This window comes from Leopardus geoffroyi, chromosome D3 (assembly GCF_018350155.1).
Source record: "Leopardus geoffroyi isolate Oge1 chromosome D3, O.geoffroyi_Oge1_pat1.0, whole genome shotgun sequence".
NCBI classification, from domain to species: Eukaryota; Metazoa; Chordata; class Mammalia; order Carnivora; family Felidae; genus Leopardus; species Leopardus geoffroyi.
In genome coordinates this window covers 40,406,224-40,424,226 of record NC_059339.1, presented here as the reverse complement: position 1 = coordinate 40,424,226, position 18,003 = coordinate 40,406,224, and the positions used below count along the sequence as shown (strand labels likewise).

The 18,003-nt window shown below is 44.3% G+C and overlaps 1 protein-coding gene and 1 long non-coding RNA gene across 5 annotated transcripts in view; one reads left to right on the top strand and one right to left on the bottom strand.

The window, feature by feature from the left end:
• LOC123587334 overlaps window positions 1-3,965 on the bottom strand; it is a 46,267-nt gene extending 42,302 nt beyond the window's left edge. The window contains exons 1-2 of one of the 2 annotated variants that reach the window (XR_006707248.1): window positions 3,093-3,965; window positions 2,278-2,410 (exon numbers count right to left, since the gene is read on the bottom strand). This is a non-coding gene — a long non-coding RNA (uncharacterized LOC123587334). The remainder of the gene's footprint in view (window positions 1-2,277; window positions 2,411-3,092) is intronic. The other variant, XR_006707247.1, reaches the window with a different exon arrangement.
• A 73-nt stretch (window positions 3,966-4,038) lies between these two features.
• Window positions 4,039-13,262, top strand: TGIF1 (TGFB induced factor homeobox 1). Of its 3 annotated transcripts, none has more exons than XM_045457019.1 (4): window positions 4,039-4,137; window positions 5,402-5,726; window positions 11,146-11,372; window positions 12,177-13,262. In XM_045457019.1, exons 2-4 carry the CDS (start codon window positions 5,711-5,713, stop codon window positions 12,750-12,752), a joined length of 819 nt encoding a protein of 272 aa, XP_045312975.1. In that variant the 5' UTR covers window positions 4,039-4,137; window positions 5,402-5,710; the 3' UTR covers window positions 12,753-13,262. The 3 variants fall into 3 exon arrangements, with proteins under 3 accessions (XP_045312975.1, XP_045312974.1, XP_045312973.1); XM_045457018.1 differs by lacking the exon at window positions 4,039-4,137 and adding an exon at window positions 4,709-4,871; XM_045457017.1 differs by lacking the exon at window positions 4,039-4,137 and adding an exon at window positions 4,927-5,290.
• The last annotated feature ends 4,741 nt before the right edge of the window (window positions 13,263-18,003 follow it).

Below are 18,003 nucleotides of genomic sequence, written 5' to 3'. Positions count from 1 at the left end.
TAAACAAATTGTTACATAAATGAAAAAAACATTACAGAATATCATTATTGTTTGGATCAGTGACCGGGGGTCAGAATGACAGGACAAATTATGTCATTTCCCCAGACTCCAACAACTTCCTCTGTCAGATGGGGTAATAACAAGGAATACGTCTTAAGATTGTTTTCAGTAATAAATAAGACTAAATAGGTGAAGTGTTTGCATACTCCCTGGCATGCTATACATAATAAATGATTGTATTCTTTTTATTAATGATTCTTACAGTCTCAATTTTTTTCTTTTTCCTTCCTTCCTTCCTTGAACTCACTACCCTGAGATCAGGAGTCACATGCTCTGCTGACTGAGCCAGCCAGGTGCACCCCCTTAGAGCCTCATTTTCATGCATTATTTTGTTTAATAAATATTTACTGGGTACCTATGATGTGTGAGGCATTGTGCTCAGTGCATGAAGATTTAATAATGAGCATACAGTTTAGTAGGGGAATCAGAGGAAAATAAACAAGTTAATAGTCAAATAAGCAAAATAATTAAAAATTGTGGCTATGCAAGAAACAAAGAAACAGTTGAGCGTAGATCTGTGGTTCTCAACCGGCGGCAATCCCTGCCTCCTCCCTTCCTCCACACCATTTCCATCCCCTCTGGAGGACATCTGGCAATGTCTAGAGATGTTTTTATTTGTCACAACTTGGTGCGGAGGGTGTTACAGGCAAGTGTTGGTTAGCAGCCAGGGATGCTGCTTAACAATGCACAGGACAGCCCCCACAACAAAGAATTATCCAACCCCAAATATTAATAGGGCTGTGGTTGAGAAACCCTGAACTAGATGGTGGGGGTGGGGGGGAACCTAAATTCAGGTCAAGCGGTCACAGAAGACTTCTCTGAGGTGACATTTAAGCCAAATTTTGACTGGTGAAAAACAGCGAGACTTAGAGCAGAGTGGAGTGGGCCCAGCCACAGCGGGGGGGACTTGAAAACAAAAAGTAACAGTGTGCGTACCACACATGTGTGCCTAGGGGAAGTGAAGGGGACAAGTAAGAGAGCTTTCATGTTTCACTTTGTATGGCTTTCTTACTGAATTTTTGAGAATAACTTTTTTTTTTTTAATTTAAAAATGGGGAAAGGGGAAGAAAAGTACAAAAAGCAGGCAGGTTGGAAGACAGCCGCTTGCAAAACTACAGATAGATTTCAGAGAAGAGGGGGATTTTAGAGCCACCCCCCCACCACCATTACCCCCTCCCCACCCCCATTCAGGAGGCCCTGGTGTGTAATCTGTGGTTAGTCAGTCTCTGCTTTTCACCCCTCCAAAGAATGACAGAGATCACCTGATTTAAAGCCAAATAATCTATGTCCAACACTTGGTTTTATACCTTTCAGTTCTGTTATATTTGTTGTTACTTGACTTTAAGGGGTAAAAAATAACCCACTTAGAGTTCATGTATTAAACGAGGTAATTTAAATAAGTGTTCTGGGGTGCCTGGGTGGCTCAGCCAGTTGAGTGTCCCATTCTTGGTTTCGGTTCAGGTCATGATCTAGCAGTTCATGAGTTCGAGCCCCACATCAGGCTCTGTGCCGACAGTGCAGAGCCTGCTTGAGATTCTCTCTCTCCCTCTCTCTCTCTCTCTGTCCCTCCCCGGCTCGCTCTCTCTCTCTCAAAAAAAATAAACCTAAAAAAAATAGCGTTTCATAAACTGGAAAGCACAATACAGATCCATGCTGTTGAGAATAAAGGGGGGGAAAGCTGTGCTCCACAAATAATCTTTTTGCTCTGCCCCCTTGATTCCAAACCCCCTGTAGGTAGTGAGCAATGAGGACTGGACTAGAGAGGGGAAAAGACTGAGAAAGGAAGTGCCCGGGAGAAAAGTGATTACAAACAAAAGTAGTAGCACAGTTTTACATTATTCATGTAACTGAGGCGAGGACAGAAATCCTGACAGATAAAATCACCACAAGATGGTTGTAACCCAGGCCATTGAAAAGACAATGGCCAACTTCTCCCTAAGCAGCCCAAGACCCTCTGACCTGAGATGTGAAAAGATGATTATAGCGTGGTGTTTGGAGCCCTGCAGTGTGCATACTTCATAAAAGTATCTGCTCCCCAGAGACTAGAAGCAAAAGGGGTCCAGCAACTGTGAGACGCCATTCTTGCTGGAGGGAAACTGCTCCATCAATGGCTGTTCAGTAGATGAATGAAGTAAATACTTCTCTGATAGCTTGATAGACCTGGTATAGATATAAAAATTAACTGCACACACTGACACACTTTCCTGGCTTATTTACCTTTCTAAGTTTCTGAGTTTTTGCCTTTGAAGGGTTTGCAGGCTGTGAAGAGTAACTTAACTTACACAACTCTGTGTCTTTTCTTGGCCTTGAGGCAGCTTCAAAAGATGACACCAAATGGAACTATGTGTGCCTGGAGGGAAAAAAATAAATAATGGTGAAAAATGTTTATCGGCAGCCTTCTCCAGCACGAAAGCACTTTCTCACTTTTACTCACATAATTTTCCAATTTAACATGAATATGAATTCAGCAAAAGCGAATCCATATCATTTCTTTTAGCACTGAAAAGAAACTCAAAAGTCATTGGAACAGTTTTATGGAGAGGCCCTGCCTGGGACATAAAGGGACTGACAGAGCCAGAATTGAAACTTGTTTTTCCACCTTGAGAAAAGCAAATAAACAAAAATTATCCTAAGCAATTGCTGGTTTTTCCGAGCCCACTTTTTTGGGCTGTTTTTCTTCCCTGTGTTATGCAGACTCCAGGCACTTTCTTCCCAGAATGCAACAACAATCCAAAGCCCCAAACAAGTTTGAGACAGGCCATGGGGGTGGGGTTGGGGGTGGGGATGGAGGTCGGAGAATCCACTGGAGAGCCCTCACACGGAATGGTGCCCGTGTTCCTCTTGGGAGCATCTCTCCAGATTTAGTAACAGTTTTGATAGGATTCGTTCGAGCAAAGGTGAGCATTGGCCGGATCAAGCCGGACCTCCAGCAAGAGAGTTTAAAGTTCGGCTTTTTTTTCCTCTTCGCAATTTGAAAGAGGCTTTTAATTCTCCCCGCCCCTCCCCCTCCCCCTATAAAGTCTGCTTTCTACCTATAAAGTCGCTTCAACTCTCGGTTTCCATCCCGGTTGCCTGAGAATCGCAGTAATTAGCCAAGTTCACTTCGACGAGGAAAAAGATACCTTTGTGTACCTAATGAGAGCCACCGCGTGGCCAAGGATAAGCACGCAGACGGAAACATTTTTGTGCCGGGCTTCTGTAAGCGGGCAGGGGGAGGGTTAAGCCGACCCGAAGGCGTGTTTTGTTGAGTGGCTTCGAAAGCCGCCGAGGCAGCCGAAGCAGCTTTCGAAGTTAGCAAACAAAGCGTCTCCCCAGTAACCGCCCGCTTCCAGACGAGGCTCCTGCCACTCAGACCGCGGAGTCGCAGCGTCGGCCGGCCCCCGACTCCTCCTCCCTGCGTCTCTCCTCCCTCCTCTCCAGTTCACCAACGGATCCGAGCCACCAATCCCAGCAACAAACAATCCTTCAAATGCTAGGACGCCGCGGCCCTCTAACGGGCGGCCTCCCGCTCGCTCCCCGCCCCACATCTGTCCCGCACTCGGGCGCAGCAGCTGATTCATCTCCAGCCAGGCCCAGGGAAGGAACTGCGCTCCAGCAAGTTGCAGACTAGCTTCCAGGCTGGTGGTTTCCCCTAGGACCATGTTTCCCCCCCTCTGCCGTTTTAGATGTGTGTTCTCATAGGTGCCGAGCAGTCGGCAAACCACAGAAGAAAAAAAAAAAAAGTCATAAGGTTGCTGCCTTCTTAGAATGACGCTTTTTTCCTTGTTTATTCATTTTAAGTCCTGTAATTGGTAAAACCACCCAAGCTTTGTAAACTCTGGCCTTAATTCACTCTCGAGGCGGGGGTGTCTTTTTTTTGGGAGGGCGAGTGGGTGGGAGGCTGGCTTTAATTTTCAGTGTGATCCTGAAACAGAGGCTCCAAAGTCTAGTTAGTCATCGTTTGGCCGCCTCAGCCCTTCTCGGGTTTAACCTTATTTCCACGGAGCTTTTCCTGCCGGCTTCTCCATCGAGGTTACAAAACAAAAACAGCACAGAGCCGAAACTGGAGGCAGACTCAGGCGCTGACGTCTCTACTAGGTTTATTTACGGTTTGGGTGTTTTTTTTCTTTTTTCTTTTTTTTTTTTTTTTTTTAAGTGATGGGGAAAGTCTTAGAGAGGCATGCGACAGTTCGTTTACTTCAAAACAACCGGACACACACGCGAAAACTAGACCCAGTGGAGAGGGCGGGGAGGGGGCAGGCGTTTCTTGAAATCAGCCAAACAGCATCTGGTCTTTTAAAAGGGTAATCTCATCAAGGAACTCCTGTTGGAGTCCTAACTCTCAACCAAAATAAACTAACAGGAACATGTGTTTGCTCAATGGCTAGTTTCTGTTTGAAATTACCCGAGGGGAGAAAGGGTCCCCTAACAGGGTTTAAGTCCTAAAAGTAGACTGTGTACCGAAACATATGAGCAGCCCCAGTGTGGTCGCCCCCTTCCCTTAAAGGCGGCACTGCCGGGGTCGGAGGGTGGGGGTTTCAGGCCGATTTGCAGCCAGGCGGGCGCGCGCCCGGGCAGTCCCCAGGCTGAGACTTTTAAAGAGCATGTGAGCATGACAAGTGTCTGTCCGCAACGTGTTAGATTTTGAAACTGCCTTGCAATCCATTCCGGAACTCGCAGCTTTAGCCCGGGGTAACAGACATTCGCCTGGGGTGTCTGTGTCTCACTCTCCTCCCCCACCCCGCCGTCGCTGTTGGAGGAAGAGCCCCGGGAGGAGCAGGGTGCGACGCGCCGCGCCCGCGTGTCAATGGCAGCCGCGCATTCTGGAAGAAGTTGGTTCTTGTCCTGAATACTTTTCCTACGGTGCCCCGCCCCTTGAATCAGAAGCAGCTGTCTTCTCCTTGCGGCTAGAGAGGGACGGTGGAGTTTGGGGCAGCTGTCAAAAACGAGAGGGAAGCCTTTTCTTCCCTGGGGTGGAGGAGGGGGCAGCATTTTTCCATCTGTTGAAATTTCCTAACCAAACGCACCCTCGCCAGCCCAAGGAAGAAAGGCCCAAAGGAGAAACCCGGGCATTAGCCTGGTGCAGCCGCCGCCGCCGAGCGAGGGATGCGGGCGGCGTGCGCGCGGCAGGGAGGAAGGATCGGGTTTCTGGGCTCAGCAGCCCCCACGAGGGACGGGTGACAGCGGCTAGCCAGGCGCGGAGTGAGGCAGCGCGGCCGGGGCGCTCGGTGCCGGCCTCCCTGCCTGGAAGGTGCGGGGGAGGGGCGGAGGAGCAGCGGGGCGGGCGGGGGACGGGGCGGGCGGCTGGGGGCGGAGGCAGGACCTCCTGTACCTTCCCTCTTTGCCTCTCTCACTCTGACAGCGCCGAGGTACGCCGAGCAGGAGCGGGGAACAAAGGAGACGAGTGGGGAGGGGAGCGAGTTGGGCGAAGGAGAGCCCCCGGACGACTGCCAGAAGATCCCGGCAGGAGGAAGCCCAAGTGTCACTTGAATTCCACCCAAGGAGCGAGCGCCTGGGATCCGAGCGCCTTGATTAGCAATAACGGCTGAGCGCGTCCTATAAGTTAGGGGAGAGTCTGCGGGGAAGGAGGACAATCGCTTGCCCCCTCCACCCCCCGCTCTTGGCCCCTCGAGACCCCAGCATCGCCTAGCGCTGGAAGGGAAGCTCCAGAATGAAAAGCAAGAAAGGTAAGACTCCACGGTCTGTGCGCGCCACGGGCGCGGGTCCGGGGAAACGTGCTCGCGGGGCCCCGCCAGGCTTGGGGCGAGAGTGACTTGGTGGACTTTTCAGCCCGGGGCTCTCAGGCAGAAACCGCGGCCGTTCTCTTTGTTGAGGCTGCGTCTGAAATGGCAGTTGCTGTTTTCCTTCTAGACACAACACGAGGGGCTGTTGTGGGGAGACGGGCCTCTCCACGCTGCTGGCACGTTGTCAAGAAACACGCTCAGCGCCTTGTTTGTGCGCCTCCAAGTTTCATTGTCTCAGCCGCCACCCCACGCTCCGCGGAGCAGCCGCGTGGCTCCTCGCTGGCTCTTGCGAGCGGGGGTGTGGGCCCAGGTCGGGGGGACCCCCGCCCCGATTCTCCCGGGCTGGACCCGGGGCGGTCGGGACCACCGAGCGGCGGCGCCTTTGTCTGAAAGTTGGGCTCCCGGGCCCCCACTCCCTCCCAGCTGGGCCCCGGCACGATCTTCGCTGGGGATGGGGTGTTTTCACAATCGAAAGAATGCGCCTCTGGCCCCCAAACCGCCCTCGGGTATCGGTAGCTTTGGAAAGCTAGACTTGTAAAAACTCCCAGCCTCTAAAAGTTTTCCCACGATGAATTTGGGGCGAGATGAAGAGTTAGGACTGAGGGCAAACAGCTTAAAGCGGCGTGTGGTCAGAACGAGTCCAAGTGTGACAAGCAGGCTTGGTTGTAAGTGCACAGAGTGAGTCTGTCATTGTTTCCACGAAGCGTCCTGGAAGCGTTACAACTAAAACTTGCCGTCAGTCTGGTTTAAAAACAAAATACACAGAAAGAAAGAAAAAAAACAACCCACCGCCCCGAAAGGTCAAAGAATGTTAACTCCCCTTTGAAGTTAACTTTTGGGTCCCTGGCTGGGAGGTACCCCGAACGTTCCGTGGTGAGCCAGAGTTGGCTTTTCTGTTGTGATTTATGTGGAGTGGTTCAAAACAGAAGTTAATCGCTCAGGGAAGCCAGCGCGGGGGTGGGTTGGGGGGGGGGGGCGCTGCTGCGCATGCCCAGGAGCGTCCCCGAGTTTTTGTAACTCCACATTCTTTCAGACCAGTCCAGCGGATATAGTGAAAACCCAGTATTGTTGATGGGGCGGCCTTCAACCCGGGAGGGTGCCCTCGGCCACGTTTTCATCTTGGTGTTGTGTACCTTTCATGCTGGGCCGGTGGCTTCCCAACGCGCGGAGCTTCCCAACCCGTGCCTTCCCAGCGAGAGTAAAAGCGAAGGTCAAAACCCAGGGCAGTCAGTATTTGGGGGTAGGACTCTCCGGGGGACAGTGAGAACGTGGGGGCTTAGAGGCTCGGACGTTTAACCGGGCTCGGTGAGAAACGCGTGCGGGGAGCGCCCAAAGTGGTGTCTGGAAGGCTGTGTCACCTCAACAAGGACTGACGGGTCTAGATCCCTATTGGAAGGCGTTCTCCCTCTCCCAGTGGAACTGACGGGAGTCACTTGGGGGTTTTGTTTTGGAAAAGTCGTTCTTGTGAGCCGAAAGCAAAACTGGGCTTCCGCCGGGGGCGGGCTCCCCCCATTGTTCGGGCTCGGGTGGGGAAGGTGTTCAGCAGCCTGGCGGGTCCTCCCCGGGGCGCCCCCTCGGGTACTCTGCCCCGGCGCTCCTCGTTCCCCCACTCCCGGAGCCCCCTTCGGATGCCTCCGGGTCTTCCCCCCCTCCCCCCGCCCCCCAGCAGAGAAACGAGGCTGGGACTCTCCGGCCGCGGGCTGGGAATATTAGGGGTCAACGGTCCCGGGGGCGCACGGTCCTGCTCCTGAGCGCCGGCTCACGGAAACAATGAAAGGTGACGTGTTGGAGGGGAAACTTTGCGACTGGTTCCGAGCTCGTGCGGGGGAGCCGAGACTGCTGAGATTGCCCGGTTTCTTTCCCTTTTTAGGTTTTCCCGGCAAACCCTAGGGGGGGCGGGCAGACCCCTCAGAATGTTGGGGTTCACGGCCGCGCTTCTAAGTTTCTTCTTGTAATCTGAAACTCCTGAAGCCCTCAGGTTGTACAGTTGGAGGGGCCGATTTCAGCTGGGGCTGCGGAACTCGCAAGAACAAAAGCTCCCTGGCTATCCTCCCTCCCGGGCTCCTCCCTCTCCTCTGGTCCTCCTCCGTCCTGCCTCCCCGCCCCCTTCCTAAAACCACCTCGGAGGGGGCCCGCGTTCCCGGTCTGCTCAGCCAGGACCCGGGAAGAAATCTGCCCCGCCCGGCTCGTGGAGTTGGACTGCAGTCTCTTAGAAAAGTCTGTGAAAATCTTTTCAAGTTTTCTTAAAAACAAAAGCACCTTAAACTCCATCGCAGAGCCGGGGATTTCGTCCTGGTTGGTGATAATAGTATCTCGTCTTTAGAAAGCTGAGGGTGCCAGAAAGATCTTCTCACCCAGCAAATAGCTTTAGAACAAGCAAAGGCGATTCCGTGAGGAAAATCCCCGACGTCTTTTTGCACCTAGTTCCTGACAATTTGGAATTCTTGCTTTAGAATTGCTTACTGCTGGCTGGGTCCAGCCCAGCGCACCTTGGAGTCTGTGCCTGGGGTGTTAACCACGATTCCTGCGGCATCTCCTGAGATACTCTGATCAGGAAACTTGTTAGGTTAGGTTTCCTTTTTCTGATTGTACGCTTGAACTTTTCCTTCGGTTATTCCTATTTGTAGATTCTTCTCTAGCCTCTTCTAGATATTTTTAAAAGTCCAACTTCACAACCACGGTGTCTCTGGCCTTCCCTCGCCACCCCCCACCCCCAGTTCCTAATAAGAAAAGATTGATTTTTAGAGCTGTGGGATCCATAGGCCATCTTGTGGCTTTCTAAACATTTCCTTGTATGTGGATGGAGTAAAAGAGGCTTGTGATCTCCCTCCCCCACCACCACATTTTTTAAAGTGTAAGCAGAGCAGGACCTTTGGAAACAGGCGGTAACCGGGAAACTTTTCAAAAGCTCTGTTACAATAGGAAATGAGTAACGTGGAAAAGTCTTTTTGTTTTTCCAAGCTGAGCCACAATCCGGAGGGAGAGTTTTAATGAAAACAGTCCTGACAGCAGCAAACGTGGTTTGTTGCCGTGAAATATCAGCTGGTGTGGCCAAGGAGCTGAAGTCTTAACTTCCTGTTACTTCAGCTTTTGTGCACATATTGGAAATATTTGTTAAGAGGTCCAGAGGCCTGGCATTCATTTATTTAAATGAACTGAGAACAGAGTAAAGTCGCACTGCTGTTTAGCGTTGCTTAACTGAAACCTGCTTTTGTGTGTCACTAACCTATTCTGAAAGATCAGGCTTCTTGTCAAACTAAACAAGCAGATCAAAGGGCAGGCTTCAGGGTTTTTTTTTGTTTGTTTGTCTCAAACTCTTTGTTATTACCAACTTACAGTTGGGAATTCACCACTGTTCAATGAGCAAATTTTCACACTTTTTCTAGTTTAAAAGCGGGGGAGGGGGATTATAGCCTCCAGAATAATGTCTGGCTTTTCAGACGTTGAAGAGTTTAAACAAATTGCTTTATTTAAATTTGCCTTAGTCATTCAATTACTTGACACATTTTTAAAAAGTTAGATTGCTTTATTTATCAAAGTAAATGTAAAACAGGAACTCATTTATAATTTCTTAAGGTTTTTTTTTTTTTTTTTATTAATAGCTCTTTACCCAAATTTCAATAAAGGGTTTAAAAGTCTCTCATCTTCACGGTGAAAGCAGTTTCAGTTTTAAATGTGCCTCTTTTTTTTGTAAACTTTTTTTTTTTTTTTAAGCAGTTTCTTCTTCTGGGAAGGGGAACATCAAATAATACCCTGCGGTTAAAATTTAGGATTCTCGTGTGTTTTATTGATAGCCGTTTGTTAAGCCTTGAGCTAAAGTGAATTTGCAAGATCATTCTACTCTTTTGTTAGAACTTGCTTTACTTTGTCTTTGGAAGGTTCCTGCGTTTTCTGTGGATACTCCCTCCAGTACTGTCTGCCCCCTGCAGTCCAAAACTAAAAATGTGTCACCAAGTCAGACTCAATTAACTGTGTGCCAGCTCATAAACAAATCTTTGAATGAGTAGCTTTTTGAGTGTTCAAATGCTTTAAAAGAAAGGATGGGTTAAAAAAAATTTTTTTAATGCATCAAATGGGTTATCACTATGGGGAACATTGTTTTTAGTTTTTATCAGGGCAAACCACTCTTGAGTTGCCTCTACAAAGTCAAGAATGCGTACCTTTCCATTTCGTGTTATTTTAATTTTCTTTATATAGAAATACTGGTATTTCCAAGCATGGTATGCTTTTACATTTTAAAAATTCTAGATTGTTTTCAAAACAGAGTTCTCAGTCATTCAGAATTGCCAGTTGTGGTTTTGAAGTTCAAAATTATGTTTAAATGTTAAGGGCCAGATCTGAATTTTTGTTGACCCCAGTCTATCATATGTGATGCAAATATTCTCTATGGCTTGTGAATTCTTAAAATTTCTGGTAGGATTAAAGTACTTACAAAGGGAGTTTCCTCTGGGGATTACGTATTCCATTTTCTTTGTCATGTAATAATTTAAGACTGAACTCTACTTATTGGTATCTAGTATTCTAGATTCCGATTAAACTGCCAGTTGAAATTTATAGGAATTTAAAAATGTAATCAGTCTGAGGTATCTTTTGACCTCTTACTCAAGTACTAGTAGTAGAAAAATATTTTTGTGTAACGAAACTGAAAACTTCAGTGATTGGTTGTATTTAGTAAAAGGTTGACCAATGCTGTCCATGAAAACTAGGTGCCTAAGTTTTGAAGAAATGTAGGTAGCAATGAAAAAGAAATGACCATGGAGTTTGCAGAAAATGTTAAATGTATTTTGCCTTTAGAATACCAACTGGGTTGTGTGTGTGTGTGTGTGTGTTTTTTTTTTTCCCTCCTAGGCATGGAAAAAATGCATGACTCTGCCTTTTTATTTCAAATCTTCAATGGACGAAGGAGGAAGAATAGCATTTAAAATGTACATTAGGACACTTGGATTGTTTTTCCTAAGTTAGCAATGACCTCAGAGAAGGGGGCTAGACACATTCCATCTGCTCTAACACCTTTCCTGTTTCGTGTGTGACAGACTATTCACTTTGAGCGCAGCTCTGTCTCTGCTGCAGTAGACTTTTCTGAGCATCATTCCAAAGGAATGTAAAAAGTTAAATTCTACAGGAAAGTGCGTATGAAAGGGCATCTAACAATTGGTGGAGAATCTGTAATGTGCCACTAGTCAAATTACGCTTGAGGCTTTGCCATGTGCTCAGAAATTTCCAGACGGAAGACACTGGTCCTGTACTTGGCTCTTGGCAGCTGAGAAAACATGGTTACACACTCAATGGTCAAGAGATAAGCTTTTGCTGTAGGTGCTCCCCCGAGAAAAGCGGTTGATGGCTGACCTTTGTCCTTTACCAGGTGTTGTGGTAGCGTCCGGCAGTGAGACGGAGGATGATGACAACATGGACATCCCCCTGGACCTTTCTTCTTCTGCTGGTGCAGGCAAGAGAAGGCGCAGAGGCAACCTGCCCAAAGAGTCTGTTCAGATTCTCCGTGATTGGCTGTATGAGCACCGATACAACGCCTATCCCTCGGAGCAAGAAAAAGCATTACTGTCCCAACAAACACACCTGTCTACACTACAGGTAAGGAAAAAAGAACAGGAAGTGTATGCACATGCGTTGTCTCTTTTCCTTTCCAAAGGCATTTTATAGCATTCCTGTATATCAAATCATGAAATGCCTCCCCACTGAAAAAGAAAAAAAAAAAAAGGAAGGAATATCTTTTTCTTATAAACTTTATAGTGCTGAAAGCTAATAACTGGCTATTTAGAGAAACAGAAACCACTTGACAGTCATCTGTCAAACAACATTTCCTTTAATGCCTAAAAGAGCCTTCTTTTATGCAGCAAACATAAAGAGGAGGTTAAATCTGCCTCTATTGCCCAGGAAACTGGTTTGATATTTAAACAAGGACAGACTTCAGTGAGGTAATTCATGTTATGCCTGTTGACACAGTCATTTGAACTGGGAAAAATCAGTAACTGGGAGGAGTGGCTCTTTTCATACAGGAAAAGTTTTCCTGTAGTTGATTAACTTAAATGCTGGGGCAGTAGGTAATAGGTTAGTTCTGGGGGAGCGTTAAAGGGTAAACTTCTCTCCCTAAAATCATTTTCAGACATTTGAGAATTTTTATCCTTTTCTTCCTCCTGAAAAGGCTTAAGGATGATGAGATGAAAAAGGGAATTTGTATTAGAAAAGGAAGAGGTTTATGGCAGGAAGCAGCTCTCTTTCTTGGCTGAGCTCAAATACCTTGAAGTAACTTTGGAAGTTCCCATTTAAGCCTTTTCACGCCTTCTTTAATGCAAAGAGAGAGATCAATTAGGCATCCCGCAGAAGGTTCTCAGAACACCGTTTGCTGAGTGTTAAAGCGTACCTGTATGATTTCAGGTCTGTAACTGGTTCATCAACGCCCGCCGCAGGCTCCTCCCAGACATGCTGAGGAAAGATGGCAAAGATCCAAATCAGTTCACAATTTCCCGCCGTGGGGCCAAGATTTCTGAAGCGAGCTCTGTGGAGTCAGCAATGGGCATCAAAAACTTCATACCAGCTCTAGAGGAGAGCCCGTTTCATTCCTGTTCAGCTGGACCAAACCCAGCCCTGGGGAGACCACTGTCCCCCAAGTCATCATCCCCAGGATCAATATTGGCTCGCCCATCAGTGATTTGTCATACCACTGTGACTGCATTGAAGGACGTGCCTTTCTCTCTCTGCCAGCCAGTTGGTGTGGGACAAAACACAGATATACAGCAGATAGCAGCCAGCAGCTTTACAGACACCTCCCTCATGTACCCAGAGGACACGTGTAAATCTGGACCAAGTACAAATACACAGAGTGGTCTTTTCAACACTCCTCCCCCTACTCCACCGGACCTCAACCAGGATTTTAGTGGATTTCAGCTTCTAGTGGATGTTGCACTCAAACGGGCTGCAGAGATGGAGCTTCAGGCTAAACTTACAGCTTAACCCTTTTTCAAGCAAAACAATTTTCACAAATGTTATGATTGTCGGGGTGATGGCAAGAGATGAACTGCATTATTTTATATATTTTTTTATTAATATTTGCACATGGGATTGCTAAAGTGAAGCTTCCTGTTACTGAGATGTCTTCAATGGAATACAGTCATTCCAAGAACTATAAACTCAAAGCTACTGTAGAAACAAAGGGTTTTCTTTTTTAAATGTTTCTTGGTAGATTATTCATAATGTGAGATGGTTCCCAAGATCATGTGATTTTTCCCTCTCTCTCTCTCTCTCTCTCTCTTTCCCCCCTTCCCTTTTTTTGTTGGTTTTTTTTTTTTCCCCAGACTGTGCAATAATACTTAGAGAACCTATAGCATCTTCTCATTCCCACGAGGAACAGGATGCCCACATACTGTCTAATTAATAAATCTTCAGTTTTTTTCAAACAAGTATGAATCTAGTTGATTGACACCTTTTTTTCATGACATAATAAAATATTTTCTTTAAAATTTACTGTAATGCAGAGTATTTTATTGAGGAGGCACTTAAAAAGGAATAGGAATGTAGCACCCAATGAGCAGGAAGTTGGGGGTAGGGTGGAGTGTGACTTAGGGGGTGTCACCAGCTCTTTGAAGAACCGTGGACAACAAGCCAGTATGTATAAACAGGATGTGTGATATTTACTTTTGATAGGAGCTATAAGCAGGCCCTTAAATCTTTACTTAAAACTGAATGACAAATTGAAATGAATCATTCCATCGGTGCTTAGCTAACCACTAAATCCCTTGGTGATCTGTCCTGCATATTTTAGGACATGGCCAGTGTTGAAACAAGGTCTCGAAGCACCTGATTATGGCTTAAGTTTTCAGAAGCAAACAACCCAAGCAGTCCCTCAGCATCCCCCTCTTTCACATTACCCTTTAAATTAATCTTTATTAACTGGTGCGGGTAGGTTAGTCTCTCCTAACCTCTCCATTAGGTTCAAATATAGCCTTCCATTCAAATATAGCCTTATCTCTCCATTCAAATATAGCCTTAATTTGTACTGAAATCACCTTTGAAAACCTAAAGCATTTTCTTAAGTGATTAAAACAGTGGGGTTCTGTCTTCCACGGGATTGTTAGTGTATGAGGTTTGTTTTGTAAGGTCACAGTTGGTGAAAACTGGTGCCATACACAAGTGGAGTTTGTTGGGATAGACAATTACTTACGAGGCCAGGATAGCCAGAAGGGAATTGGTGGTGTTCCTTTCACTTACATGGTTGACCAGAGTTGTCACATGCCACAAAACCATTCTTTGGAGTCATGCTTAGTATGAGGTTTCTTTGTTATTATAGTCATGTACTTTCCAGCCCTGCTCCAGCTATGAATTGTCTAACTTTGAGAGAACGTCACAGCCTCTGTACTGTTGAAAGAAAGTGGAAAAACTTCCAAATTTAAGTTTGTCTAATTTTGTAAACCTATTAAGGAAGTCCCTACTGTAGAAAGAGCTAAACTCAAAGGCTTGTAAGTAGGAAAGAAACACGAATCAGGAAAACTAAGAGGTGTAAAAAAATAAGCTGAAGGTGTGGTGATGTAGCCTGTGCTGAGCCATCAGTGGGCTGGTGCCAGCTACCTCAGGGTCACAGAAATAGATATAAACCAAAAAAAAAAAAAAAAAAAAAAAAAAGAAAAGAAAGAAAGGAAGGAAGAATAGTAAAGTAAATAAAAGGAAGGTATAAAATAAAAATGAAATGAACAAAGAGAACTAAGACTCATTACCTGCTCTAACAGCTAGATCAAAGGCTGAAATTCTTTGAGTACAGATAAGGGAGACCAGCAAATCCTGAAAGACTTCCCTGGTTAAGATGTTTCATTAATCATACTAGCAGGGGGAGAGAAGGAACCCTGGGAGTGATTTAAAAGAAAAATGTCAAGGGTCAGATGAAGCCCAAAGGTTTACAAAAAAAAAAAAAAAAGGTCCTCCCAAACTGCCTGTTTTATTTGAGTTTTTTTTTCCCTCTTGAGGTTGATATATATCCTGGTTGATAATAACTGGTGTGTAATAAATGTAAACCATTAAAAAAAACCAAAACAGATAAATGTAACTGGAATGCCAAGTGTAAAAGGCCACATAACTGTTGAAGCCAAATAGAAATGAATTTTGTGCTTAGTATTTACATGATCTTTTTTCATTTACTTACTTTTAAGCTATTTGTGTTTTGTGTTTAAAGTGCATCCCTTTTAGATAGGATACTGTTGAGTTTTGCTTTTTTTAAATCTAGCTAACAATCTCTGCCTTTTACTTGGTGTGTATACTTGATTTATTTTTAATTTTTTGTTTCCTTTATAAGTTTTCATTTTAATTCCAGTTAGGTAACATACAGTGTTACATATATTTAATATAATTTTTGATATGTTTGGATTTACTTTCCATTTAGGTTTTTTTCTCCCTCTGTTTCTCTTTTCCTGCCTTCTTTCAGGTTAATTGAATATTTCTAGTATTTCCTTTTAATTTTTCTATTGGCTTATAAACTATACTCTTTTTTTAATGGTTGTTCTGGGGATTACAATATACATCTTTAAATTATCACAATCTATTTAGGGCTTATATACCCTCATATAAAATATAGCACTTACAACAGTATAATTCATTCAGTCCTTTTGTTTTATCTGTATATTATAGCTAGATACATAATCTGACAGTAAAATGGTCTAATTTTTGTTTTAAACAAGCCCACGTTTCTTTGAAAATTAAAGGAAAAGGGAATGTGTATAGATTTTTATATTTGTTAAATATTGATCATTTCTGGTGCTCTTCCTGTGAATCCAAAAGACATGTTATCATTTCTCTTCAGCTTAAAGAATTTCCTTGAGAACTGTGCAGGCCTGCTCGTGACAAATTGTCTGTTTTTGTTCATTGAAAATGACTTTTATTTTACTTTCATCTTTGAAGGACAGTTGCACTAAAGATAGAATTCTGGGTTGATGGTTTTTGCTTTTTGTTTTGTTTTTTTTCCATCACTTTAAAGGCGTTTGTTTTCTGGCTTCCATTGTTTGGGATGATACATCAATTTGTCACTTGTATCATTTTCTTGTATGTAATGTCTTTCTCTGGCTCTTTTTGTATTTTAGCAGTTTGATTATGATGTGCTTAGGTATGGTTTTGTTTGTGCTGCTTGGGGTTTGTTGAACTTATTGAAACTGTGGGTTGATGCTTTGTTTTATTTTGTTTTTTACCAAATTTGAGAAATTTTGGCCATTATTTAATTTTTTTTTCTGCTTTCTTCTCGCTAGAGCTTTAGTAGATTTATATTAATCACTTAACATTGTCCTACATGTCTCCAGGCTGTTTTTCTTCATTCTTTTATTTCTTTATTTTTCAAATTGAATAATTTGTATTAAGTTTTTAAAAAAATGTTATTTATTAGGAGAGAGAGAGAGAGAGAGAGAGAGAGAGAGGGAGAGAGCGAGTATAAGTGAGGGAGGGGCAGAGAGAGGGAGAGAGAATTCCAAGCAAGCTCTACCCTGTAAACACAGAGCCTGATGCAGGGACTCTACCTCAGGAACCTTGAAGTCATGTCCTGAGCTGAAATCAAGAGTGGGATGCTTAACCAACTGAGTCACGCAGGCGCCCCATGTATGAAGGTATTTTTAATTCACTAATTACTGTCTCCCGTGAATTTTCATTCAGTTACTATATTTTTTGCATATATAATTTTCATTTGGTTCTTTTTTATTCTATTTCTCTGTTGAGATTTCCCCATCAGTTTATTAATTACAAGTATATTTTCTTATGAGCTATTTATAATAGGGGCTTTAAGTATTTGTTAATTAACATGTCATAATCAGAGTCGCTGACTGCCCTTTGCTTCAGGAAAGGTCACATTATTTTTTTGCTAGTCTGGTGATTTTTTACTATATGTTGGACATTATAGATGATACATTAATAAGGATTCTGGATTCTGCTACATTCCTCTAAAGAATGTTATTTTTGTTCTGGCAGGCCGTTCATTTGGCTGGGCTGAAACTTCAAAATCTGTTTTTCCTGTAGTAAATAGTAAGTAGCTCAAATGTCTGATCAGTTCTTTCAGCTTCCAGCTGTTGCCTTTCAAGTGCGTGCACTGGGATCTCCCTGCACAAGCCGACCGAGGGTTTGGACAGTTTAGATTCAGAGTTTGAGATTTATTCCTTCTTTTCCCTCCTTTCCAGGATTCCTCTCCTAACTTTCCATCTGCTCTGCCAACTCCAACTCTGCCCTTAATATCTCAGGCCACCGAGGCTGCAGTTTTCTGCCACCTTCTAACCTTTTGAAGGAGGAGGAGAGCCCTCAGGCAGCAAGCCACAGCTTGCATGTCTTATCCTCTGAAGTTCCCTTCTTGTAAGGGTAGACAACCCTCTAGTTTCTACCTGCTTTAGGTCACTCTCCAGGCCTCCAATAGCTTTCTGTTTAATTTTTTGTTCACGTTTTGCTATCATTGCCTATAGGGAAGTTAGTCTGAAAAGAAAAGAAATGGCTCCACCATTACTAGAAACTAGAATTTTACTATAGTTACTTTAAAGAGTTCTCAAATTTATCTGCACATTGGAATCACCTGGAAAGCTTAAAAACCAAACAAATAAACGAAAACTTGTGGCTTGGTTTATTAGCCACTGTATCTCTACATAAGTAGAACACTAGGAGTTGACAATTCATTCTCTATCCATACTTTAAGAAAATTACTTTTTTTCTTTTTGCTGAAATATTAGACAATTTTTGTAAAAAAAATGTAATTTGATGAAGAATTATCATTTAGGTCAAGTTGGCCAATTAGAGTTTAACGTAATTTGGTATTTGACACTGGATTCATGCTATAGTATAATAAATACAGTCCATGCAACATGTAAAACTAAGCCACTAACAAATAGTCCTAATACTGCAGGAAGATGAACATGCATTTGTATCAAATGAAAAAATAAAGTTTATCTCTGGAAAATTGGCCAGAGTAAAAAGCAATGTTCCGAAATCAGGTTTAGGTCTCATTAAACTCATTCAGAGAAGGATATGTCGAATCTTGACCCCTAACAAAAATGGACTGCCATCTGAGATGAGTTTTATGATTCAGAGACTGAAAAAATACTCAACAGATACTTTGTGGCTGAGGAAATAGTGGCAATTTATGGTTGATGGTCACAAAAGAACAGCTAATAAATAAGGAAAGCATGATAAAGTGATGAATACAGCAATAGGTACTACAAGGATTTCATCAAATGTGAAGGAAACAGTTTTTGAGTGA